General features: G+C 33.6%; 1 protein-coding gene across 1 annotated transcript in view; it reads left to right on the top strand.

Moving 5' to 3' along the window:
* Positions 1-436: 436 nt before the first annotated feature.
* LOC134252670 (uncharacterized) overlaps positions 437-13,155 on the top strand; it is a 55,108-nt gene continuing 42,389 nt past the window's right edge. Inside the window, 2 exon segments of the mRNA XM_062735160.1 lie at positions 437-620; positions 4,430-5,201. Coding sequence (XP_062591144.1) covers positions 4,815-5,201 — 387 coding nt within the window. The 5' untranslated portion in view covers positions 437-620; positions 4,430-4,814.

Here is a 13,155-nt window from a genome sequence, read left to right as displayed (position 1 = left end):
CCCCTCCACGTAAAATGGACACGAATGGTTGTCAAAGCGCGAATCGTTGTCAAAGCAATCAAAGAATGTTTACTTATACTGTGAATAATAAACCATTCATACAATATTTTCATCCAAATCAATTCTGGTATCTGATTCCTATAAGCAAAAGCTAGCCCGTCGAAGAAAGATGTCTAACAAAACAACCATTGAAATAATTTATTACTATGTTCAAAACAGTTGCTGTAAATAAAACAGTAATGTACACAACTTCCGTGGTGATATAAAATTTATGATATACAATATCTTTTTGTTGGCATTTAAACCAAAGAGAGAAAACGGGAGCTTGTTTCGTAACAATTTGAACTGAATTAAACTACCTTTTTAAAGTTTTTATTACCCCTGGGTATCATCGGGTAGGTTGTACGCTCGTAAATACAAAAATCAAAACTGACAAGTCGAACAAAGACAAATGAAATCTATAGTGGGTTTCACCGACAGAAACACAATGAAGAGACTGTCGTTTTTCCAGTCAGACCTGCGTTGATAATATCAGCATAAAGTACAGAGCCAGCTTGATTCAGATTTGAATTTATTTTAAAGAATTCTGTAGGTGCATGTGGGATTGAATAGCTATACAGGTACGATATCTCTCATCTCAAACTCACATTTCTTCTCTTTCAGCAGACTTGGTTCACGACGAAGTGTCGTCCTTTTAATCTACAGATTTTACAACTCATGGATTACAAACGATTTCCCGTTTTAGATTTTGTGTATGATGCTTATTAAATCCCTAGTTTGTCTTTCTTAACTGTCGTCACTGATTAAAAACCTACTTGTATCGATAAGCGCTTTCTAAAATTTTCAAAAGCTCTTTTCTAATCATCGTAAGGGAGAGAGAGATGGAAGGAGAGATGGAGAGAAAACTAATCATGAATATTTCCTATTATAGAGTTAGGCTTACCTAAGTCAATAAAAAATAATTTGCAATGTAAATAAAGACTCAAAATTTTCCCTGCTGATTAAATAGATTTATGCTAAAACTGTCATTAGCAAGACACGGCTTCAGTTGTTTGTAGGTGTATTGAAATTTGAACACGTAATATCAATAAAACACTTAAATCAGACGCAGTCCTCTACTGCCTCTGTAGAGAATATCCCTATAAAGGTAAGTTTTGTTGGGTTTTTTTATTATTATAAGCAACAAAATTATTATAACAAATCTAATTTTCAAATAAAAATATATACTATTTTGAATCAAAGACTGGGTGCGCGTTGGGAATTGTTTTCCATTCGTCTTTTTTCTCATCTCTGATAATGAGGATATTGATTTGACTTATTTGATCAATGGTTCATAATTACCTTTTTTCTTTTCATAAAACAAAATAAAATGAAATCAACAGCACGACTCTAACGCATTGTATATGATCACATTAATAGAAAGGACACAAAATGTGAAAATAATGTATTATGGTCTACATCGGTCATTGTTCTCTGCATTGTCGCCTTGGATAATGTCGACTGATTCGGTTGCTTAATTTTTCCTATAAGAAAGGAATTATATAGGAAAGCTTCGATAAATATCTCCACTAATTATATACAAATAGCGTTCGTAATGTGCAAACTTGATAAATGAAAATTCCTGTAAAACCATCAATATATGTAGCTTCCTATCTCATTCTGAAGGAGTTCGGACAAGCACCTGAAGAGCGAACTTTGTCATTGAAAATCTTTGTGTATTGCATGCAAAGAGCACGACTCTATGGATGATTGCATGCCGTTTCCGTCTCTTACATAGCACTTACGGAACCTGACCGATAGTACATATTCATTAAATTGAAAGGCAATGGAATTCCATAGCAATCGAGTGTTCGAAAGGTATTGAATTCGGAAACAATGGACAGCTGCATTATAGATTTGTTATCTGGAGTAAGGGGGTAGCGTGCTGGCATATTGTATTCTTTGATTTATTTCTTAAGTGATGTGACATCGAGAATTTGACTAAAGAATTTCTCGTTCCTACACGTTCTGCACGTGTTTTGAATTGTGTTATTTCAATATAAAGGGATTTCCGAACTTAATACTCATTAAAATTCTTGGCAATCAATACTTTCCATTCTTTTTCTAATTTCAAATTTATTAGTCTGTTGCACATGGTACAAGGAGGAGGGGGTGCTTTTCTGATAAAATATATTTTGTATACACGTAACTAGTTTAATAAAATAGAGTTTTAATGTTTAAAAGTCCAATCCCCCACCACCACTTTTAGTTGTAGTATGTTCGAACCCACTTCCGTTCTTAGAATCAAAAATCTTTTTGTCGAATCTAATAGCAAAATTATATATGCTTCCATCTCAGTCCAACACAGAAATAGGATACATACCTCTACTGATTTTTCCCTATATAAAAATTAAATAGGAAAATGTGAATAATTCCCTAGAAATCACTGTAAATGGACTAATCTCCGTGCGTTAGCCAAATGAGCTAATCCCTTTAGTCAAATAAGCTAATCTCTGCCTCGGTTGCGCCTCGGGAAATAGTCCTGACCTTGGGAAACTGGAATCTTGCTAACTCCTTCAATGGTATACTTTAACTGTATATTGTCTTTATGTTACCCTTTTTTTTTCTCTTTAACAGAAAGTTTGAAAAAAATGTTTTGTTAAGTCTCTGAGAAATAATATGATGTACACATGAGAATTACCTTTTTCCCACAATAATCACCTTTTAAAAGCAATATAACGAAGGCTTATTTTGTAAATGAAAGCGAAATAAAATGACCCTCACCCTTATAAAATGGTTGAAAACGTAAAACTCTGAGAGCTAGTATCTTGGGTTGGGGTGGGGGGGGGGCCTTGCGTCCCGAGTCCCATGCACCAATTGCGGCCCCAGACCCCATGTCGTTTATATTCGTATGAACAACGTGCCTGGTCTGTTTGTTAACTTTTTATTTTATTTTTTCCAACACAACTCAATGTATACAAAATATTCATTACTGGATTGTTCATGTATATACTTACAAGAGAGAGAAAGAGAGAGAGAGAGAGAGAGAGAGAGAGAGAGAGAGAGAGTTTGTTCCACCTGTTCCACTGAGTGTCAAATTTTTCTTTTTCACAATTTTTATATGATATAATTTTTTTGAGTTTGGTAAAAATGACTCAAGTGTGATATCACAGAGTGCACATTTAGAAGTGTATCAGTAAATCTAGGAGTTTATATAAATATAATATTTTAACAATAAAATTAAGAAAGGGGAGGGGTATTTGATTGATCATAATTTATACTCACAATATGTAAATATAAAGCACTTATATGATTTTCTTTTTATATGCAGAGAATTTTTTCAACGTTTATGATGTAAAATTATGCTTCATTACATGATTTTAAGAGCTTTTTAAGTTCACTATTTGTAGACAAAATAATGCATCGTACAAACACCGGAATGTTACATGTATAAAAGACGAGTAATCAAAATTATTTACTCCAATGTAAAAAAAGTACCCCAAGAAAGATTTTACATTCTTTCTTCGGGTACCTGTGTTTTTATGACGTATTTGCACAATAAAATAAAGTAACTACGCACACGGGATGGGTGTCCTCAAAATGGCCATCGAAAGATTAGATTTGTTTATTATTAAGCTATCGAATTTTTGACATTTTGAGTGTGCTGTTCAATAAAATTCGACAGATAAATGCAATGTTAGATTGAGAGTCTCAGGGCTATAGTCAATGTATTCATGTGTTTACATTTCGCACCTGGCTACACGGCATTAATTTATCATATTTAAAAAAATATATGAATTGATCGATGGTTCTGACTGTTGATGCAAGAGATTTGTTAGAAAACATCTTTAAAGGTAAGCATATCAAATGAAAGTAAATTTGCAAAGTGTAGTTTTGTGTATAGAGACCCAAACAGTGCTTTTCATAGACAACGCCTACGATTTAGATGTATATTGAAAAGAAAGTTCTAAAACTGACGACGACTCGACATTAAATACCGACATACTAATGATAATTATGGAAGAATGGATATATCATCATTTTAATTATTAACTACTTAAAGAGAATTCGCAAATGATTTGATCTGATACTGTATATGGTAATTGCTGCCAATCCATAATTTAATCAATTTCTAATCACATACTAGTACACAGTATATCCTTTGAATTCCCCTGGAACAAGATACTGAGTAATCAACACTTTAGCACTCAATGTGGTTAGATGGTGGAAAAAAGCAGAACGATTTGATTAATTTCTGTAGATCATTAGAGCTTATTTTGTAAAAGACATCAATATCTCTTCACCCTATACTGTGTATATGTTTAACTTTTAACCACATAATAATTATTATTCATGTATTGATTGGCTCAGTGTACTTTCCACGGGGTTCACTCTTTATTCCCTTAATGAATTTTCTTCTTGTCGTTTAAAATTGTCATTTTTATTCCAGGTTTGATAACGACTGCGGGGGGCCGAAAGATTACCTGTAATTAGCGGGAAAAATACAGGTAAAACACATCACTACATCCCTCCCTGGAAACCTCCGATGTCCATTCTCCGAGTTGTGCTCACAACGCACCGGAATTGATTTTCCGGAGATTTTTCAATTATTTATATTGTGTATTATGCCTGAAAAGAATTTTGCTTTAAACTCCTAATCGTTTTTTACCGGGTGCTTGTCATCCGCTTAATCAGTCAAATTTCCTTGGCGCATGCACCTACATCGGAAGATTTAATAAAAGAGCACAAGATACTGTAAAGATTAAAACATGTGTATCAGCAGTTCTCTTACGAACTTATAAGAATTGTGAGCGTTTGGGGCGGATTTTCGTGACATGTCTTCTCCGAGTGTTGAACTCCCCCTCCTCAGCAGAGAGGGCCCCTGGGCAACCCCTTCTACATCTCGACTGCCACCGTCACGGTCCGAACGAAACGGAAAATTGGAAAAAAGGTTTCCTCGGATTGTCCTGAGAGACAGCCTTGGAAATAAACTGGATACATTTACCTACTTACAAGAGGCGATCTACAGAGCCGAGTGGAATGTGAAGAATTCTCATGAAGCTGTACTTCCAGAGGAGTGGCGCCTCCCCAAGGCCCCCAATCCCGCCCGGCCAGACTATTCTCGGGCAGCCCCACCCCTAGCCAACACCCGTAGTAGGCTAAAATTAAAATCCCTGCGAGAGCAAGACGTGTCTAGAAGTTTTCCACATCCTCGTTTCAGTGTAAGTATATACCAGTATACTTTTTTTTATCAATATACAACGTATAAGTATGTGTGGTCTTGGCAACCGTATCTTTTTATGATGTATAAATTCATATACTGTGGTTGTGACCGAAAAGAAAATCATCTTATCTCTTAACACATAGTAGTATTCTTTAATTGTCATTTGAATTCCTTGATTTCCTGTTTGATTCCATGCTGATAAAATCAGGAATTAAACAATCTCTCTCTCTCTCTCTCTGAAATAATTAATCAATGAATATAAATATTGTACTTTATTAAACTGTTTTATCTGTCCCTTTTATCCATGGTGCCCCAAAGCACCAATCGAGTGTACACTATATATAAATGCCACAATCGCCAGACGTGACTCTTGTGGGTTTTTATTGTGCAAGCGCACGTTCTCTATGGGGAAAAATTGACTGCAAAATAAACTTAATAACTTTTGGGTGGACCATGGACCCAAAATGAACTCATTTAAAGGGAAATTTAATGACGAACCTTTGCGATTGTATAAATAATGTTTGGGTTTTTGAAAGCAGTGGTTCTATCGCAAATATCTCTATAAGGGATTTTTCTAAAGTAAACATCGTTATAAATGAAAAATGTCTTCATCTTCTTTGTGAGAAAAGGCAGTAAAAACTTTTTTCTTTATTCATAATAGAAATATGCTTTAGTCAATTTAAAGATAGCTAAGTCATAATATAATTCTTTGAATATCTCTGGAGAACACCCTCTTTCTAAAGTGTGTCAAGTTCATCATGAACTCTTCAACTACATTGTTACACGCCAGTATAAATTGGTACAAAGTGGCATTAAAATGAATCCTCTATCCATTTGTTTGTTTGTATATATCATTTAATATTTAATGTTTGCAAAGCTCTGTGCATGAACCACACAATCTAAAAGCTTTATTAAACAAATCGGTTAAATGCCCATCCACATAGGCCTATTAATAAAACATGTTGAAGATTTAATACAGTAAGGGCTCTTAAGACTGTAAATATCTTTTTTAAATTTCATTTTAAAAACTAAAAAGAAGAGCCCCGGAGAGGAAAAGGTGAAAAGATTTCTTAATCAGCGTTATTAGATAACTCTTGCAATACCATTCGTTGTATTCGTTATCAAACAAAAAAAATTCAATAAAATGTTACGGTAATTTTTAATTATGATGTTCCACGTAAACAAATTCTGTTCATCTGCTTCCTTTTAATGTCGCCTGTAGAACAGGAATCACTACATACCACTCGCCTGTCTCTCCGTCTGTCACACCTTATATCTTGAAATCAGTCAGAGGAATGGATTTGATATTTTGCAGATATACTGCTTGACACTTTGACTTTTGTAAAATACCATAGTTACCAAGATATTCCGCAAGTGCACTTTTGATATAAAACATCATGAAAAACCTCAATGCTACAGTCCACATGACCTTTACCTTTAATTTATTTTGCAAAAATACTCCGAACGTTTTTTTTAACTTGTGTGTTTTGTATTTTATTTAACAATTAGCCTTTATTTCACATGTTTGTGACCTAATTACACTGTACTTTGGCAAACCGTATGCTAAACGGTTAACAGACATTCACCTTTTTTCTCCCGTTACAAATTTGGTGCCGTGACCAGGATTTTCACATAGAAACAATGATAAATCATGCTCTAGTCAAGGTTTAGACGTAAACTTATATCAAACTTATATCGATTCAATCCACCCTTCTTGTTTTAGCCTTGAAGTTTAAATTTCCTTGCAGGCAGACGTCTGAACAAAACTATAGTACTAGATGTAGAAAAAAATTAAGAAATTGTAAATATGTTACATTAAAAGTTTAGACCGGACTTTATCAACAGAAAATGTTATCTATAACAGTTTAACTGATCAGTAGTATTTGTTTAATAGGACGTATGCACTAAGGAAATTTTCACGGACGTTTATAATACTGTTGTAATTTAACCAACGCTCATACATTAGTAATTTTAAACAAAATTATATAAGAAACCCCCCCCCCAAAAAAAAGATATATTTCATTAAAATTAATCATTAAAAAACCAGTTATTGGTGAGGAAATTATGGACTGTTTAATTTTTTTTAAAGGTCTCAAAAAAAAAAAAAAAAATGACCAAAGGGAAACTACAGACAGTAGATATGGTATATATCAACCGACTTGTGTGACCACAAAAATCAGCTAGGCCAAATTTTTCGCTTTCTAAATTTCAAGATATAAATTTATTATCAGTTACAGTGGTGCAAATTAAATAGCTCAATAAAAACTTAACCGTCAGTCTGCCATATGGTGAGCAGGGCTCAACAAGGAGACGAAATATATTAACCGGAAATATATATATAAACTGCACGTGTAGAGTCCGGCAATTCATGCAAAATTATGTTTATCCGGTTCTGAAACGCAGAGGGAAACTTTGAAAAGTTTTTAGGTCTGAAATTTTCATGAAACAGGTATTTCAATAACTTAATAGGAATAAGGGGCAGCAGTAGGTAATTCCTCGCTGTTTTAACTATTGAAATAATTCTTAATATGAATTTTCGAATCACAAATGTGAAAAAAAAATCACAAAACTCGGAGTCAGAGGTGTTTTTGTTTTTTGTTTTTTTTTAATTTCTCATTTGTGTGTGTGTGTGTGAGTGTTTGTATTGTTTCATATGTCTTTGGTAGATAATTATCATAATCCGCAACAAAATACTACGAAAGAAATAACTTGGCAAGAAAGTTTTTCTGCAACCCCCTCCCCCAGTTTTAAGACTGATCTCCAAGAAGTTTTATATAAATACAGTATGCTTGAGGAATCAATTTCCTAGGCAATTGGCATACAGAAAAACTTGTAAAAGATTGGGGATCAAGAGGTATCTGCAGAAAAAAATATTTGGATCAATGTGAAGTACAATATTTTCTCTTGCTCTGGTGTTCCTTTATACAGGTCCAGTACAATCTCTTGATTAAGCTATATAGCTTTAAATAGCTATATAGCTTTATTAAGCACGTATAGCTTAATTTAGCTATTTTACATACTTTTTTCTTAAGGTGTAATTTTCGTATATACAAAAAAGGTTTTATATTTTATTGTCCGAAATAATGCATGTAAAATTCACTCATCAAATGCAAATATGTTCTACAAGTTTTGGGGCATATAAAGCAATTGATACAGTTACTTCTGCAATGATATTATAATGGACACCAATTATGTTCAACAAGATAATTGATTGGTAACAGTTCAGCACAATGAGAAGCTCTCACCCAAGGTTAATACTTTCTCCTTTTGCTTAAAAGTATTCAAAAGCTGCAAAGTTAGAACTATCTTGGATTTTGGTTGTTGTTTAGAGAGCCCATAGTAAATTTATGAAGAGTCAAATGCATGCGACTTTTTGTTTATTTTCGGCAAAAAACATTTTTGTGAAAAACTGTATAAAAATAGCTAAATAAAGCTATTTTGAATGCCTATATAGCTATTTAAAGCTATATAGCTAAATCAGGAGATTGTACTGGACCTGTTATAAGCTCACAGTGACAAGCACCACTTCACGTTGCTTGTAGCTGCACAACTGAAGCGTTATGGTTTTATATTTTATTGTCAGACAATAACGCTACTGATCCCGTAATGCAAATATGGTGCAATTTAAGACTCAAGATTTTCTGCACACATAAGTGACGTTTGGATAGCTGCAGAACTCAGTAGCTATATTTTGATCCAGTTATCGAATTTGATACTTTATTTACCTTTCAATGGTCCTAAACAGTCCTCTATGGATTTGAAATGTTGGTTTACAAAGATTCCCATCTTTATGTCCACTTCCACAAATGGCCCTTCTTGAACCGTTGAAAGGTAAATAAAAATTTAGGAATAGGAGTTAAAAGCATGGTTTATTATTGAATATCATTTATAAAGCTGGAAAAACATAATATATAAGAAATAAAACCAGAAATAAAAATCTGTTGCGTAAATTGAAGGTTTTTACAACGCATGGATCTGTAGCTCGCTGCTTTATCTGTCCGAATTTTCTCAAGCAGAGAGCTACAGTTCTGCAGCTAATGTTTGGGGAGACATTCTCCACTTTCAAGCATTGGTCAATTAACTATCTTTCATTCCCTAATTCTAGACATATTTTATAATAAAACTGTAAATTTTATCGACCTCCTTATCTTTTACAGCCATCTCTTCAGACCAATATATGTACATCTGCTTGTTGTGAATTTATTGTTGGATGGCAGAATTTTACAACAAGAAAGTTTATCTATCTGTAGAGATGACTACCCGGTACATGTATATAGGGTTAAGAGGTGGATAAAAATATACAGGTTGGGCCATCCTTAAAAAAATGTTTGTTTGGAATTGCCGCCTTGGGGTTTTCAGACCCAGGAGGGAGGGAGGGATTTTATTATTTTTTTTTTTACAAATTGAAGCTAAATGATAAAAAAAAAATAAAATCTCAATGAACAGTGGTAATTTCCATTTATTATCCTCTTTCTTTTATTTTATTAATATTATTTGGTCCGATTTTGAAAAAAAAAGATATACACAGAACGGTACTCAAATATTCATCTCATTTAGATGTTAAGATCTGTTCATTTATTAATAGTTAAATTTCAGCACCAAACTTCTGGTTTATTTTAAGAATCTTTATTAAACAATACTTTTATCAGTCTATTTCGTAGTATTTCTCTTTGAAATTTACCCCTTTATTAAGACAACGCTTGCAAACAGTTTGAACCACACAAAATTTCTTAGGAATAGTTGGGATCTTTTGTGGAAAACCGGGAGGGGGTGCTTTTGCAATTAAGTACGTTCTTGGGAGTTTTCACCATGCATCAGTTTTAACATTACGTTTCAAAGACTTGTCATACTGACAGACAACATTTTTCCTTTAGTATTTGGGATAAAACGTTTCTGATCCATGTAATTTTTTAAGTGGGAACTGAACGATCATTTTTTTTTCAACATGACGGACTTAACTTATCAAGTTCAATGTGCAATCTATTACAAAAGCTCTTTCAAGATATCGATGTATCATTCCATTTAATTTTTTATTCCCCTTTTATTTTTATAGAGATGCATAAATGTTCTACTCTTCAACAAAATGCTTGAATGTTTCCAACATGGTCTGACAATTTTGCGGCTTTTATTTTGTCAAATCGCCACCTATAATCGCTATATCATACATACTACGAAGAAAGCGTTTTATTGACCCGAGTTGTTAAGTTAATGTGAGCTCAAACCCGACTTTAAAAAACTATTTTGACGAACGAACTAATTTGTACTAAACAATGTAAGACGATAAGACGATAAAAAAAATATTGTTAATATTTTGCCAATAAAATTTTTTGAGCGGGGGGTATTTTAATGAGGCGGGCGGCAATTCCAAACAAACTATAATTTTATTTTGGCCTTGGTTATAAAGATATGTATAGATGTAGGGAATGAAAGGTACCAGTAGTTGAACATCTGATGCTGTAAAGTGGCTAAATTCAAATACATCCCCAGCTTTGCACAGAAAATCTTGCAAAGTAAGTTAATTGCACTTTACTTGCATTACGGGATCTCTAGCATTATGGTCAAAGACTAAGGTATAAAACCATAACGGTACAGTGCTTCCTGAGTTTGCTATAAGAAAGATTATAAAATCATTTTTCTATGTAATGGAAATGATAAATATGATAATCATAAAACTACTACTGGTAATTTCTTGTTTTAATCGGCAACCATGTTCATTAGTAAACACAGCTTTTGCAATTAAGTCACAGCCCCTTGGTATTGGGAAGGTTCTAGATTTTGCATTAAATGCATGTATATAATTATGCAGACTAACTGAAGAACAGGAAGGCTATTTTCTAAATCTAATATCAAATTGCGGGACCATATTGTAGAGTTGTAGAAAATGAGCTTCAGATTTATTCTTATATTTATTCATCTTAATATTAATTTGATACGAAGAGAAATATGTGACTCAAGTGAAAACAGAACTGAAGGTTTCTAGTGACTTATTCTTTATAGAGGCATTAAAACTTAGCTAGCTGTCACCAGGATAGAAAATCCATTGTATATAGTGTTGGCAACGAGTACCCGGTTAACCGGTTAACCGTCGAACGATGCGAGTATCGGTTAGTAAAACTGCTATTCGGTTACTCGGATAAAAATACATCTTATAAAGTAATAAAATTAATGACTAAAAAATAAAATGTTAATTTGTTAATAAGCGTACATACAAAAGCATTTCTCTGATTTTATTTACCGTTAGATTTAATGATCTAGTGTTTCACTAATACGATCGATTCGTTTTGATTAGTTTTCACAGTTAATTGATAACTTTGATTGCCAGCAGGTTTTACAAGATTTGAAGACCTGAGTTATAATTACCTCATTAAAAAATTTAACAAGATGCCGCCAAAGACATATATAGCTTGGAAGTATTTAAAAGAACAACTGATTCGATACCTGTAACATGTAATTTATGTGAATTTGAGTTATCGTGTACGGTTGTGACTTCAAATTTCTAAATAATTAGTCTCCTCGATTGGGACATAATTATATCGGGAATCGAAAAGTAAAAGCTGATGAACGCCATTGTAAAATAGCATGAAACATTGAATATTTTTTTCTTCTGATTTAATTAATTTTTTAATTATAAATACACGTATAAAAATTCTTTCAAGATAGTGCGTGCGTGGGTAGCTTTAAGCATTCACAATATCTTTGTGTTTTATTACTACCGATGAGTAAATGATGAGATAAATGATATATATGATTAAATCATCCGAGTAACCGGGTACTCGATCGGAAGATTGAGCGAGTAACCGGTTACTAAAAATCGTCCGATTTGCCAACACTAATTGTATAGTATAAAGTGAGTCTGTAGGAAAAAAAATTAGCTGAAGTGCATACATATGCATCATGTTTTTTATGTAAATACCAAATAAGTTGAAAATTACAGCAGAAGGTGTACCCTAAGGCTATTACATGTATTTGAAATAACCATTCACATTCTTTTTTATGCCCCCCTTTGAAGAAGGGAGGGCATATTGCTTTGCTGCTGTCTGCTGGTCGGTCTGTCGGTCCACTTAGTTTCCGTTCATTTTCTTCACAACCATTGCACATACTGAAATGAAATTTGGTATACAGATTTATCAGATGAATGTCTAGGCCAAGTTCTGTTTTGGGTACGATGGTGCCATTTTTTACAGAGTTATGCCCTTTGGACTTAGAGAAATTCCAATTATAATCTATCCATTTGTCCTTAAGGAGATATGAGTTGACATGTATCCATTTAAAGATAATTAATGAGCTTAGTGTGGGAAGTTGGGCATCTCTGATCATGTGTTATCTATATCTCCTGAGAATTCGACAACAGAAGGAAAGATCTCTCTTCTCTAATTCTCTTAATTGTAATTTATTGCCTGTCAAAACATTTATTTACCAGCCTTTTTATGCCCCCCTTCAAAGAAGGGAGGGCATATTGCTTTGCTGCTGTCTGTTGGTCTGTCTGTCTGTCGGTCCACTTAGTTTCCATTCATTTTCTTTGCAACCGTTGCACATATTGAAATGAAATTTGGTATACAGATATATCACATGAATATCTAGGCTAAGTTCTGTTTTGGGTCTGATCGCACCATTTTTATACACCCTTCTTAAGATGGGACATATTATGTTATAGGCTTCATGTCCATCTGTCCATTCATGTACGGCTCATAACTTGAACACTATTAGGCCTAGGATTATCAAACTTTGTCAGCTGATACTTCTTGGATAGACGGTGTGTCACACACAAAAAGTAGGTCGCTCTGACCTTTAATAAAGATGCTAAAGCCAAATATGGAAAAATCCTGTCTGGCTCATAACTAGAAAACTATTAGACCAAGAGCTTTCAAACTTGGCAAAAGTATACATCTATGGTAGAAGGTGTGTCGTGGTCTATTTCAAGGTCACTGTGACCTTTAATTTAAGTAAATTTA

Source organism: Saccostrea cucullata, unplaced genomic scaffold, assembly GCF_032062105.1.
Source record: "Saccostrea cucullata isolate Sc308-1 unplaced genomic scaffold, CSIRO_AGI_Scuc_v1 ctg99, whole genome shotgun sequence".
In the NCBI taxonomy this organism is placed as follows: Eukaryota; Metazoa; Mollusca; class Bivalvia; order Ostreida; family Ostreidae; genus Saccostrea; species Saccostrea cuccullata.
The sequence above is the reverse complement of the archived record's forward strand: the minus strand, read 5'-3'. Positions and strand labels throughout refer to the sequence as shown.